This window comes from Lepisosteus platostomus, chromosome 6, assembly GCF_059453375.1.
Source record: "Lepisosteus platostomus isolate fLepPlt1 chromosome 6, fLepPlt1.hap1, whole genome shotgun sequence".
NCBI classification, from domain to species: domain Eukaryota; kingdom Metazoa; phylum Chordata; class Actinopteri; order Semionotiformes; family Lepisosteidae; genus Lepisosteus; species Lepisosteus platostomus.
Window position 1 is genome coordinate 55,370,813 of NC_142616.1, and position 14,993 is coordinate 55,385,805.

The 14,993-nt window shown below is 39.5% G+C and overlaps 1 protein-coding gene across 1 annotated transcript in view; it reads left to right on the forward strand.

The window, feature by feature from the left end:
• Positions 1 to 14,623, forward strand: part of LOC148661919 (guanine nucleotide-binding protein G(i) subunit alpha-2) — a 100,731-nt gene extending 86,108 nt beyond the window's left edge. The window contains exons 5-9 of the mRNA XM_088636419.1: positions 2,521 to 2,649; positions 8,723 to 8,852; positions 10,063 to 10,216; positions 12,733 to 12,949; positions 13,725 to 14,623. Of these exons, the coding sequence (XP_088492545.1) occupies positions 2,521 to 2,649; positions 8,723 to 8,852; positions 10,063 to 10,216; positions 12,733 to 12,923 (604 nt within the window). The 3' untranslated portion in view covers positions 12,924 to 12,949; positions 13,725 to 14,623. The remainder of the gene's footprint in view (positions 1 to 2,520; positions 2,650 to 8,722; positions 8,853 to 10,062; positions 10,217 to 12,732; positions 12,950 to 13,724) is intronic.
• The last annotated feature ends 370 nt before the right edge of the window (positions 14,624 to 14,993 follow it).

Below are 14,993 nucleotides of genomic sequence, written 5' to 3' on the forward strand. Positions count from 1 at the left end.
TCCTTGAGCCTGTCACCTCCCCTGTCACTCAGGACACAGCAGTGCCTGTTCTGTATGGGAGATGCGCGTTGCCTGGGTGGTGTTATAGAGGAATGGCTAAAACATAGAGTTGTGCAAACCCTTTCTTGTCCTTGCATTACACTGAAGCAAGCCTTATGATGACTAAAACTAGCACCCATTTCAGATATTAAACTAGCACCCGGAATACAGATATTTTGGGGATACATATTTTGTACGAGATTAAATACCAAATACAGTAGGTAGGCATGATGGTGCAGAGGTTAGCGTTGCTGCCTTGCAGCACTGGTGCCCTAGGTTCAATTTCTGGGGTGCTGTCTGCATGGAGTTTGTATGCTCTTCACATGTTTGCATCCAGTTTCATCCCACAGTCCAAAAACATACTAGTAGGTTAATTAGCTGTAAAAAAAAAGGTGTCCCATCCATGGCGTATCCTGCCTAGGTATAATGAATGAATGGATGGGTGAAATGCCAAATACACATAAAGCATACCAATCTTATTCAACACTGTAATGGTAATGCTGTGCTTGCTCAATGTAAGCACAGTAAACTGTGCTTACTAGCACTCTTCACAGAGACATAAGAGAACCAAGTGTTAAATGTTAAAGTTTGGTGTGATTCCGAAGTTGGATTAATGACCCCTTGCTGAGTTCTTGGTTTGACGTGGTCTGTACCCGTCCACTCAGTGCAAAAAAAAAAACTAAGTACCATTTCCTGCATATGGTGTTTTTTGAATGTATTCCTTGATTTCTCTTCAGGAAGGTGTGACAGCTCAGTGATGGATGAATATTTACTGTTGCTTCAGTAAGGTAGACTTTTCTAGTCTTTATCCCTGCAACATACTGTAATGCATGGAATCAGTCAGGAGCAAAATGGAACAAAAAGCTGTCAAAATGTGTATAGGAAACCTTCTAACATCAAAATGTAAGAGCCCTTCAAATCCATCTTTAAATATTCTGTGTCTATTGAGTAGTGAAATATTAAGGTTAAATTGAAGCCTAAAAACAGTCAAGCAGTTAAGTTAAACAGTTAGGCTAATTCAGAGGTTTAATACTATTTTGACATTACTTTCCAAGCAGTTGTTCCAGTGTGAAATCACCCCAAAGCGCCCAAGCAATATAAAAGTGGTTTGTTGACCAAAAAGAAGAGACTGTGCTGGAATTAATGTCCTACAGATGGCTATATATTTAAATTCAAACACCAACGTGTCCAGACACGTTGAAGAAAACAAATGACAGTAATTTTATCAAAACTGTTAGAACAACAACATCAGGGCATCATGAAATTTGTTAATGACTGCAGCCCTGTAATATGACATTAAAGGTTAGAAAAGTACAACATCAGTGTTGGGGTTGAGTCATATTCTCCCGTTTTGGGAAAATAACATTTTTGAGAACTGTTTCCATGTGCTGTATTTATACCTTTAATTGTCTAAGAAAAGCATGTTTGAAAAAACTGGGCTTGGTGACTATCTTGCTGCTGTGATAATACTTTTCCATTAAGTTTCATCCTTTTGCCTCCTCTCCAAAATAAACAGGAGCTGAAAAGGTCAGGAAGGAGCAATAAATAGAGCAGCTGCCCCCAACTCCACCACCACTACACACACACACATTTGCTCTTCAATAACAGGCCTCTGATTAAAGACAAGTGCTCCTCTCTCTCAGCCCCGGGAGATTAGCTTCTCTCTTTTGGAAAGAAGAGAAATTATTGGAGATTAATCTAATTACAAATGGAAAAGGTCACTGTTAATTGGCAGTGTTTTAAGAGGTAGTGGAGCATGCACCGAGATTGGAGGATGTGCTTTTTAGACCACACAAGGCCCAAACCTGGAAACAGTAGTGCTGCAGTGACTGTATCATTGGATAATGATCAGAAATGTGGCTTATTTTAGCAGTACGGCTTGTTTCTGTCCCGTGTGGTTTTGCTAGGAAAGGAGATGCTTAGGAAATGTTAGCCTTACAAGCTGTTTCAGTTATACCTAGTAAGAAGACCACAGAAAAAAAAACAATATATTTGATTAAATTAACATATCAGGACTGTCAAGCCCCTGTCCAAATAAAAAAGAATAATAGATATGATTCCCGACCTCTGAGCGGTGAATTATTTTAAAATTATTTTTCTTTTTAAAGCAAATATCAAAAGAACCACAAATAATGGTTTGCAAATTCATGTTAAACTGCCCAGCATTCTTGTCTCTGAATAATTTAATAATTGCCTTTTGAATGTACTATAGAAACGAGAATTGAAAATATTTCTGCTTGATCTAAGAGTGTCTAAATGAAGAGCCAGCACTTATGTACAGACAAAACACTAGCCTTTTCAGGAAAGAAAGAGTAAACCTGAAAAGTGCTACTTTTTCTTGTGTTTTTCTGTCTGAATAAATGTCTTTGTGTTGGAGGCACTGAAGGTGCCCATCTTTCACAACGGCTTAGTATCCATGAGGTGGTGCAATAAGATGGGCAGAGTTATCTTTGAGCTGTTGATCTGTGTGTTCTTTCGCAGTTACCTGAATGATTTGGAGAGGATAGCCAGACCGGACTACATTCCTACCCAACAGGACGTTCTGCGGACCCGAGTGAAGACCACTGGCATTGTGGAGACACACTTCACCTTCAAAGATCTGCACTTCAAGTAAGCAGGGAGGGCCTATCTTGTCTTTCAGTCCTTCTGTTCCTTGCCACTAGACTGTTAGAAGATCCTAGTCAGGCCTACATATCGAAAGTTTCAGTCCATCAAACAGAATAGAACTATGGGAGGCCAGAGGCAATTCATTCAACACCACCAATCTTGTGCTAGCTGGATAACATACTGTATAAAATGATAAAAATGAAAAATTTCCTCTTTTTCAACCAGTTATTTGAAAAAGAATTGTGCAACATGAGGTTATGGTGACAAGAGTTTTCATAATTTGTCATATTGGATGTCGAAGTACCAGGGCTCATTATGCAAGTGATGTCTTCAGCCATTTTAAAAGAACAATATCTGAGGGCTCCTGTATTATACTGTATTTCTGTAGGGAAAAAAGTATTTCATCTGTGAAAGAAAAAAAGTCACAGTTTCTTTTATGCAGTAGTTCATCGCTGTACTCTGTGTCACAGCAGCTGAGAAAAGATTATCTCCAGGTTAGCCGTGTCGGCCAGTCACAAACAGGCGGTCGTAGGGAGAATGTTATCTGGCCTCTGGGCTCCGACACACTGAGACGCACGTCTGTTTCTGTGCAACTGCGCTTTCTGAGGTCAAGGATGACGCAATGCCTTGCTCTGTGAGCCAGATTTCAGTATAAACATTTATATACCATAGCGTTCTCTCTAAATAGTGCGCTGTGTCCGTGTGCCTGGAGACGTGACAAGCAAGCTGAGCAGCCTGCTGTCTCGGATCACCAGTCGTCCGCTGGCCAGCGGCTGTGTCCTGGTTTGTTATTTGCCGCACTGTTTTTGTTGTGTCGATCCTTGATGCTGCTGACAGTGCCTGTGTTTGCTATCTAAAATTGGGAGACATTAAGAGGCCTTTTTTTTCACTTTTACACTTAATGTGAACCTCAAGCAAGCTGGAATGAGCTTATAAACATAATTCAGTCTTCAGTATCACCTCAGTTCCAACAGCATTAACTCACCAGGACAGCCTCTTCATCATCAAGCTCCGCTGACTGTTGAACAATGTAAATTTACGCAGTAGCTCACAGCCACCTATAGTACTGAATGAACACTCTCATAATTCTGCCAAGAGATAAATGATTACAAATTACTTTGATACTTACATTCCTGGTAATAATTAGAAAAAAATGCTGTAAATGCTTACTTGCTGTAAACCTGTCCAAAATTATTCTTATACCACCTTCCTTAATGGTGATTGATTTGTTTTCTTTGATTTTCTTGATTGGGGCTTGATTTTGAAGATTCTCCATTTATTCACCAGGATGGCCGTTGCCTTGGCTTAATTAAAGAGAAATCGGATGTTAACTGGTAAAGCAATACCCCAGTCACAGATTAAATGACATCCTTTTAAAGATCTGAGGACTTACAAACCTTGTGGTAAAGAAGACAATGGCTTTTATCATTGTTTCGGCTTTCAGATTAAATCCAGGTGCATTGCTTTTATGAAAATAATTACAAATGCTAATTCATTATAGCTCTATAGCTTTCACTGGCCTGAGGAATTGCAATTTTACAAAAGCATTAATGTACAGAAAGCATTTACTATATGGGAAAGTGTAACATTGGGTTTCAAGTGTGATGATATATGAGCCAGGGGATCCCAGGAGAGATTTTATAATTGGATCAGAACTCGGGTTTCCCTCTCAGTTTAAAATTATAAGACATTCACATTTAAAGTAGTATTCAGGGAGTGATTTTGCAAGCTTTTTAAGATGCTCTCTGGCATTCTTTCAGTGTGCTCTAATTTTAATAAAATCCCACAATGTCATTTCCTTCCAGAAGCTGTCTTACATGTAACCTGGATTCCTCTCCCCACAAAGCTGTGTGGACATTGTGTTGATCCTAAAGGAGATGCCTTGTGTTCCATTCTTTTTCACCGCTGTAGTGAAGATGACAGGCCAACAAACACTTGAGTGCAACTGGCACAGTCGCAGGTCTTTTGTAACCTGGAGACTTAGATGGAAAGTCATCCATGTGAGGAGAGCTTGAATATGAAGTGCTGTAGGATCTCACTCAGATAGATCAATAAGATGCTTTAGTAAAATGGTTAAAATTCAAGTTATTTTGCCCTGACAATCTCTGCTGGGCTATTCCTTTTATTTCTTCATCTTCACTTAAAAGGAATAAAAGATGAAGTACAGTATAATGAACCAGATTTAAGAAATAAAAACAAATGTTTTGTCTAGATGGTGAGGAATGGAACTTTGACTGAAGTAACATCGGTATCATAAAGAGGAATTAAAAGTCGATTTCAGTAGATATAATCATTAGGAAAGTAGTCCGCACAAATGCTACTGTTTCTTTAATTAATGATTTCTCACTTTTCTGCTTCACTCACTTGCTTTCATCTTACACTGTGCTCTGCAGATTTGACAAATGCCTCAATTGCCCATTTGTGGTGGAAAACAACCAGCCGGGCACTGATAGAGCAGTTAGTGTTAGGATTGTAGCGATACGTGCTTCTATCGCATTAAATGCTGCCTCCCAATGAAGAGCAGCAGAATGTTTTCCGCTGCATGAAAATAGAACTGTTCGTTTATTAATGTACATGTGCAGATAAAAAGGTTAGTCAGCAAGCTGTTCCGGGAGACTAATAAAATTTAACTTCTGACCCCTCTATAATGTGCACTACTTAGTTATTTTAATATTTATATTCCAGGGAAAATCAGGGGTATAAATTGTATTGACAAACAAAAAACAAAATTGATTTTTGGAAGAAAATATCTCTTTGTCAAAGGTTGAATTAACTGTGAAGAAGAAACACAACATCCTCGTATAGAAACGCAATACTGACAATAAACTATCACTGAATATTCTAACAAAAACACAGAACAAATTTATGATATGGAGAGTTACTCAGAACTGTGTTGATCTTCACATTTCATACTGAAAACCCGACCAATATTAACTTAATACTCAATAGCATCATAAGTGGCAGTGTTAACAGATATACCTGTTCAGCCTTATGACAGATTTGCTGCACAAGATAATCAGCTGGGAAGAGTTGACCAGCCATAGTTGTGTTCTATTGATAGCATTGGTGAGTTGATCCCACAGAAGTGAACTCAGGTCAGACAAGAAGGTTGGACTGCAAAACCTCAACGTTGAAGTCGAGAAGTTGCTGTGCATTGCCCCACTTCAAAATCAGCATTTCCAGATTGGCCTGAAGGAAGATAAAGTTGTTACATCAAACTTCCACTCACAATTCTGGTTGCCCTGAGCACACCAGTCAGAATAAGACTTCCCCCATGTTGTCTTCTGTCAGGTTTGTCAATGGCAAAACATTGTTAGTCAGTGGAAGAAACACTCTGTTGCCACCTCAAATTATCACTTTTAGCTTACAGGAGATGAGGAGTTTGGCTTTCAGCTGTTAATGTTACCAGTGACTGGCCTTTGAGCATGCAGAGCCTTTTCATGCAAGTTAGTCATTTGGCTGATTGGGCATGGGATATTTCTGCTTGGAATTTTCGTTGTTAATAGTCAGTTGAAGGTGTCTGAAAGTGATTATGTTGATGAATCAAATGGATGTGATAATTCTGGACTGGTGTGTTGACTTTGTTTTTCAGGACATTACTTGTCCTTTATGGTTTTTATATAGAGATTATTCTGTTGGTTCAAATTCTCTGGGCAAATTTTCTTTCAGACAGACCACCTTCAGTCATGCTGATAACTCCCAGTGATCCTCATTACAAACGCATGGTACAGGGCTGTGTCTTTCATTGTTCATTTGAAAGGGTTACTGGTTCTTTTTGAAGTAGTTTTGACAATGTTAACTCAATAAAAAAAACATCACACACTCAATTTTTAAAATAACATGACTTGAGTTCAGTATTTGGTTATCCCAAGGAATAATGCAACCCCCCAAAATTCCTGCTCAATATTTAAAATGTTAATAACATTTTTTGTGTCAGCCCAATGAACTATTGAGGTAAAAATCAAACTCTTGCATTTTCATTGTACATCAGTATAGTTACAGTGAATAAATGTCAAAACTACTGTAACATTTTTATCCTCTCCACCTAGTTATAACCATGGCAACACAATTGTAGGAAAATGCCAATAGATGCCACAAAAATGACAACATCTGCATTGACAGCATGCATTCACTATTGACAGATAAAAAGACAGTAGACCTCTTATTTAAAAATCTGAAATGCAGGCCAGCTTTTTAGATGAGTGACTTGTACGTGTTTCCCTGACACTTTAGAGTGGAGCCAGGCTCTTTTTACTCTTTAATTCTTTGGTCAGTATTGTTTTGCAAAGGAAATGCTCCCTAACTCGTGTTCTGCAGTTGTGACAGGCATCTCTGGTTTGTTCGTGAAAGAAGACAATAAATGACTTGAGGGTAAAAATAACTTATATGATGCACAGAAGACTTGAAAAGGCTGCTGTAATTAGTCTAGCTCTTTGTTCTCCCTAGTGCAGAGTTTAATAACAGTTTTACCTCTCACAATGTTATTGATGCTCTCAGCTACCACTCCTTTTCTGCTTTGTATAGCTAAATAATTACATTTTCTCTGCATTAAAAAATCTAGAAGCATAATGTAGCTGGTTAGCTTGTCCCTGTCAAACAGCTTCAGGTACTTCGATTATCATTTCTCTTACAGTGAACAATCACTGCTTGAACTTTTGCTTTCTATAAAGTACTTAATTCCTCTCATCTTTTGCTATTACTTTGAAACAACTAACTTGGAATCTTTGAAGATTTGAAGTCTGTAATGGATTTTTAAGCCGCATATTAAGTCTTGATATGAAAGAGCAGATGGATATCAACTTGATTTTCACTTAATGTCTTTATTTTTCTCTCTCACATACTAAAGCAATCCCCACACTTTTTCCAGGCATAGCTTCTGGCAGTGATTAGAACGAAAAGGGATATCTCAAAACCTGCCAGTGTTATTATTCTGATGTCAGAACAGCCCCTTTTAAAAAGTACATTAGGTAATTACGGTCACTGTTGTCCATTAGTCATACTTTAAAACACTGGCCCAAAAGTTATTGAAAGGTAGAACACAGTTTCCTCTGTGAATCTGTTCATCTTACACTTTCTAAAAAAATAGATTGCATAGATTTGCATAGATTGTACTGTAATTGTGTGTTTTAATTTTTAAGTTACTTTCTTTTTATTTTTAATGAATTATTTCTTTTCCAGCCAATTGCACATGTACATTTTCTGGGAAGAGCATTCTGTGCCTCAGACTCATTTTTCTTGAAGAGCGTTTTATCATCATATAATTGATGTAATCCCCTTCAGGAAATATGACAAATTGATGATGCACCTCTTGATGTTTACCAAGCCACCACATATGCAAAACCCTATGGGTATGCCATGGAGTGATACTGAGATGAGGTTGTCATTTGCAGTCTCCTCTGTCTTTACTAGTCTATACTAGCTCAGCTAATGGGGAGCAGTTCTGCCTCATGAGTGCACTTGTCAGGAGCTCTGCAAAGTTAGGATTCCTTGTTGACCCAAAACATTAGACTTTCAGGACTTCAGCATGCAAGAAAAGGAGCTCTTTTTAAAAACAAATTCATCCACTGCCTGTGCTGTCAATATGTAAAATACTATTGACTTCTGTGCTCTTGCTGATAACCCCTCTGAAACAAAGGCTCTAGATCACAACTGAAAAAGCATGCCAAATGCAACCAAATGGGTTTGATGAATGTGTGAGGCATGTCATTGTTGGTCACTGCAATATCTCTGCTTTTAAAAAGTACGGATGAGTATCCACAGATGACAATGTTTTTTACAGAGCTTGTTTTACAGGCATGTACATGCACCTTGTGTAAAAGAAAAAGCCAAGTAAACACAGGTTGTTGTGCAGGCCCCATGGGGTGGCACACAACAAGTTCACAGAAAGAAAACCAAAGAGCTCCACCTTCTTCGGGAGCCTTAAATCCATTTTCCCCACAGGAAAGCCAGGATCCACCTAAACAAACTAAAGGAACAAGAAGATTATTTTCCAGTGATGTTTTCTTCTTCTGCCTGACTAGGCTTTAATGTCACTGTGAGGCCATTCTCACCCCTTTGCTTGCTGTTCTCCCCTCAGGATGTTTGATGTGGGGGGGCAGAGGTCTGAGAGAAAGAAGTGGATTCACTGCTTTGAGGGAGTGACAGCCATCATCTTCTGTGTGGCTCTGAGCGCGTATGACCTTGTCCTAGCGGAGGATGAAGAGATGGTAAGGAAAGACAGTCTTTGGCCAAGTGTCTTACCCTTCTATGTTGACTGTCATACTTCTGCATTTTTTGGCACATGACATCTGTTTAAACTTATTTTTGCTTGATTCTAATTCCCAGTTAAAAAAAAACACCAAAAGGGAGAACAAGACCAGAGCTGTTTTTCACTTTGTATTAAAGCCCGCCAATTGTTTTGTTTTATCAGTCCCTCAGAGGTTACAGTTTACCTATGCCTATCTCTAGTGCCCACTGAACTTGCATTTCATTCCTTCAGGCTACCAGCTGATAATTGTGTACTTAGTTCCGAATTTCTTTTCTCTAGTTGAACGAGATGCCCCAGCAATATTCTTTTCAACAGAATTTACAATATGCACAACCATAACCTTGAGGACAATTTTTAATTATGATCACATCACGTGTGGCACAGAGATGCAGTGGATAGCATTGCTGCTTTGCAGCGCTGGGGCTCTGGGTTCAATTCCAGCCCAGGAGTGTTGTCTGTATGGGATTTGTATCTTCGCTTCGTGTTTGTGTGGGTTTCCTTCAGGGACTCTGGTTTCCTCCCATAGTTCACAAACATACAGGTAGGTTAATTAACTTCGGGGAAAATTAGCCCTGGTGTGAATGTGTGCGTGTCTGTGTATCTGCCCTGCGATGCACTAGTGTCCTGTCTAGGGCGTATACCACCTTGGGCTCGTTGCTTGCTGGAATAGGCTCTGGCTGCCCCATGACCCTGAATTTGAAGAAGTGGTTAGAAAATGGATGATAAAATGGACCTTCCTATACCCAGAGGGCAGTGAAGGAGCTTAGCTAAACTGGTTCTCATAAAGACGCTGACTTTGTGGTTCCTTGTAAAGGAGGTATGGCATTGTAAAGTAAGCACCATAAATGCAGAGCACTAATCATACTTCAAAGTTTTAGTTTATTTTTTGAAAATTATTTATGGTCTTTTTGGTTTCTTACAGACTGTTGATGTTTCTACACTGCAGAAACATACAAGAATCTAGAAATGCAGTACTTGTTTGGAAAAGAATATATTGGATTGAGTGTCTTACCTTTTAAGTTACATAGAATTAGTGAATGTCTAACTACAATTTTTGTTAAAATTTTGGTGATTGCTTTTCACAACAGAAAAGCCCCTCCTCAGCCTTTGGTGGAAAAAGTGCCTTAAATTACTGATGATCACTGAAACCCCCTCTCTTCTGTCTTCAGAACCGCATGCATGAGAGCATGAAGCTCTTTGACAGCATCTGCAACAACAAGTGGTTCACAGAGACCTCCATTATCCTCTTCCTGAACAAGAAGGACCTGTTTGAGGAGAAGATCACCCGAAGCCCCCTGGCCATCTGCTTCCCAGAGTACTCAGGTACTGTAGTGACCTCAGTCGTCACCCTTGAAAGAGGCCATTTTAACACATAGTCCAGAAGCTCTTTCATGATGTTATTTTGCTTTAGGGAAAAGATGTATATTTGTCCTTTGGGACATTTTGATTTTTTAAATATTTTTTTAAATACAGGTGGCATGGTGGTGCAGTGGTTTGCATTGTTGTTTTGTGTGGATGTGTGGAGCTTGTATAGGGTTTCTCGGGATTCTTCCAGCAGTCTGAAGACATGCTGGTCGGTTCATAGGCTTCTGGGAAAAGTGGGATGGTGTGAGTGTGTGCATGTCTGAGTTTTTCTCTGTGCCCCATGGTGGACTGGCATCTCATCCAGGTTGTATCCAGCTCCCCTGTGACTCTGAACTGGACAAAGCAGTTGGTGGATGGATGGAAGTATGTACTAGTGTGGAGCACACTGAGAGTTCAATGTGCTGTAGTTCCGAAACTGAATAGCTCCATGACTCTACATTCTAAAGGAGATGGAGTCGGTTACATTTAGCTGGCTTTCCTGTCCAATGACAAAACTTATAGCTTGCATTAGCTACATTTGCCAACAGAAGTATTTTTTTTCCTAGCTACTGTGCTATAATAAGCTACACAGCAGTTGAAATCTGCAGGGAGCTCTCAGCGTTTGATTTTGCAATAGCTTTTTTTTTTCTTCAACTTTATTGTTCATTTCAAAGAAACAGGAAGCTTGACACGACTGATACTGTGGTGAGGCCGGAAGCAGGCTGTCTTGGGGTGGGTGCATCGGGCTCTTGCTGATTAGTTGGCAGCTGCTGTTACTGGTATTACGACATTAAATAAAACCACCCTGTTCTGGGTTCTAGGTACAGGAAAGAGAAAAAAAATGCCTTTAGCAAATCTGACTGGGGGAATCAAACGACTGTGGCTCCTGAATCGTGCTTGCCAACTTGAAAACTAAAAGAAATATCTGTCCAAAAAAACCCCGTCTCTCTGCGATCTCAGTGATGGTGCTGGCAGCTTGTGCAGAACAGTCTGGTAGTTTTGGAAAGCCATTGAGATCAGACGCCCTTTGTAGTTTTCCTCACTTGAATATTCATTGGCTTAATTAAGAAGCAAGAAACAGGGCAGTTCTCCCAGATTTGTGGGATATCTTGTAATACTGCCTTACTCCAGTAACACCTTCAAACATTCTCCCTTGGGGGAGATCAAAGCCCTTGGTTGTGGAAACAATCCATTTGTTATGCTGAAGCTCTGATCATGCTACTGAATTACAGTGGATCTGAAAGCTGGGGATTGGATTATAGACGTTTAGCATTTCGTCATTTTCTGCCCCAGCAAGTCTGTTTTGTGGTTCTAGGGAATGCGTTGTTTACCAAGGAACGCAGTTAGTCAGGTGTTCCTTTGACTCGGAAATGACACAGATAAATCTACAAGAAGTATGTTATGCCAGAAAAAAACATTCCAGTCTTTACCAAACTGATGTGTAGATAATTGAATGTGGATACATTTATGGAAGCAGGCAGCCATAACCGTTTAGTGAAAGTGATGTGTACAATATGTCAGCATGTTATTTGTGCTTCCTAGTACTTGTGAACTTTGCTTGGCTATTACCGAGCTTTCCCCCCCTGTGTTGTAAAACTATAAATGTCCTACTATTGGGAGACAGGCTATGAAATGTTTCTCGTCACGCCTCTTTCAAGGTTTTTATTGCTTTCTTAGAATCTATAAGCTGGGAACTACAGGAAGCCTGACCTAAACCAGGCATAACTGGTCAATATCATTCCCACATGTATTGTACAGCACAGGAGCCTGATAGAAAAGGCCACTTTGATGACAATGGGGTGAGGCAGAGAGACAGGGGACCTGTCTGTTCCCACTGCCTAGACTTCTTTCCTCCATGGAAATACAGTCCCCCAGAGCATTACATTGTTACCTTTTCCTGCAGTAACATAAAAATCCTTAATCTGCTTTATTTATTTCATGTTCAGAAATGAAAACAATAATCCCAATTTAACATTTTTCTCACTCACATATTTCCACCAAAAGCATAAAAAACATGAGTTCTACAAATGCCACCAACTATTGATGCCCATTATTTTGTAAAGGCCTAATTTCTTCTAATTCTGGTCTCCTATCTGTCCCCCTAGCCCCTCTACACTCTATGGGTGACAAGGCTTTCTCCTGTTATGCCCCAAAGCTTTGGAACTCTATACCTTCTCTAAACTCCTTTAAATCCAGACTCAAAACCTTCTTCTTTAGAAGAGCCTTTACTTAACAGGTTCTATTCTTTACCCCTCTTCTCCTACTATACTTAGTACCACCACCTACTGTCTCCTGTATTGTCCTCATGCATATCTTGTGTATTTTTTTTTATTGTTGTTGTCATTCAGTAAAGCGCTTTGAGAAGCCACCTTTAAAAGCGCTGTATAAAATAAAGTTTATTATTAGTAGTCTTAATCGAAACATCCTGGTTGCTTTTACTTGGCACAGTTACTGCTCTGGTAATTAAAGCCAATCTCTTAAAAACTGCCCTGCAGGAGCCAACAAATACGAAGAGGCATCGAGTTACATCCAGGCCAAGTTTGAGGACCTGAACAAGAGGAAGGACACCAAGGAGATCTACACTCACTTCACCTGCGCCACCGACACCAAGAACGTGCAGTTTGTGTTCGACGCCGTCACTGACGTCATCATCAAGAACAACCTGAAGGACTGCGGACTCTTCTAGAAAGAGGGCCTCTGGGAGGGACAAAGGTGAGAGGTCACAGAGACAGAAAGTAGTTTGAACACACAGAGGTGCCCACACATCCTTAGCTAGCCATTTGCCATATTTAATCCAGACGTTGATGTGGCTATAATGCAGTAGAAAATTATCACAGCAGTTGTCACACTGCCCACAAGACATAAATCCATTGGTTACTTAATGGCTTAAAGCATTCTTTTACTTTAGGAATCCTGCCCACTCAGCCTTCCTTCAGTCTGCGAGTAGATGTCAGTGGCTAGGTGTTTGACGCTGATTGCCGTTAACTGGCCTGGTGAAGCCTTTCACACCTCAGACAGGGGCTCACCTTCCCTCCTGAGACCTCATCGTTGTCAGTGACAGATACAATGCCACCTCTTGCTGCCGACAACTCACCCAAGATATCTGCAGACAGCCGTCAGAGCAGATCCGACAAAAGAGAGCCCCACTCTTTGACCGTGTCAGTTGTTTTTGCACAGATAAGTCCTTTGAATCAGGAACTGGTTATTCAATAGCATAGCCCAGAACTGGATCTCAGGCTCAACACCCTGTTTTCAGGTTCTGGAGTGTGGAGGTTTTTTCAGAGGTGAACCTTATGAACGTACTAGGGATCTGTGTTTTTTCAGTATGATATCCAGACTCGAGTTTAACACTAATGCCATGTTTCCATTGGCCCGCTTTGAGCTGCACTTTAGCCTGTCAGCTCTATCTAGAAGTCACTGATGAAATAAGTCATAACTTTTGGAATGTGACTGTAGGGAAGTGACATTGTTCCTGTGTTCCTTTCAGGATTACTTGAACTGCTCTCATGACCAGAGAGAAGAGTGGACACACCATGACAGACTGCACTGGCTAATGATTCCTGCTTTTATCTGCTTTTATAAAGAAAACAGACTGAGAACTTGGAAAGCCTTGCAGGAGTTTAAGGATTGCAAATTCCCCAATTACCATGTGTGCTTGTTCTTTTTCTTTAATTGTTTGATATTTAATTTGAAGGGGGTTCCATATTCATCTTATTTTAACTCCTTTAGGCCAAGACCACAAATCATTGTTTTTTTTTATTTTGTTTCTTCCATTTTTAATTGATAGTTAGCAGATGCAAACAACATGTTTTTATGTAAATGCATTCACCTTACTTCTACAAGATTGGATGTGAAAATTTTATGGAACATTTGAAGTGCAGAAGACTTATTTTTGAGTGAAAAGAAAAAGATAGAAACCGCTTTTTATAATGTTTACATAAAGTCCTCATTCTTAGCAAAATCTGCATATTGTGCTGCATGGTCGCTGATAGTCAAAATTTATTAGTTCTGTACTCTGCACAGACCAGCATAACATTCCTTTTAAAAAAAAGAAATGCTTCAAAACCTGGGGGAAGAATGGTAAAAGTTTTCTTTTAACATGTATTTAAGATGTGTATCTAACATTCTTTTCTTTTTTTGGCGTTTTCCATTCCGTGTCTTTTGCAGTAAGTTTTGTGCCTTGACTTCTCTGTTTACGTCTGAAAACTTGTCGTAAAAATTTGCTTTATCAATAGTGTTGGCCTAATTTTTTTTCTTCCATTTTCTTCACACCACAGTAAAAATGAAAATAAAAATCTAACAAAATAAGGTAGTCTTTTGGTAAAGAATAAAATGCTTTAAAAGTCATAAAATGATTTAATTTAAATAAAAGGTCCGTCACTAGAATGGTGGTCTCTATTATTGCTTCTTTTTAATAAGTTGAAAAGCCGCTGTGTGATTGAGTTGCATTGATGGTTGCATTGAAGTTTTTTTTAAAAAGCAATGCCCTATCTGAGGGGAATTTCTAAGAGTTTAATGAAGGTGTTATGTACAGTATATGCAACAATGACAGTGAAACAATTTCAAAGAAAAAAAGAATGTAGAAAAAGACTTATAACCTCCTCTCTCTGCACTATTAGGCCAACATACTGTATTTGAAGGAAAAAAAATCCAAAGGTTTTATTTGTGTTTTGCTTGTAGATATTCTGTCATCTGGACATTAGTTGAAAGATCCCATGAGTCTACTTTATCAACAGGGCTGGGCAGTTTGTTCCAG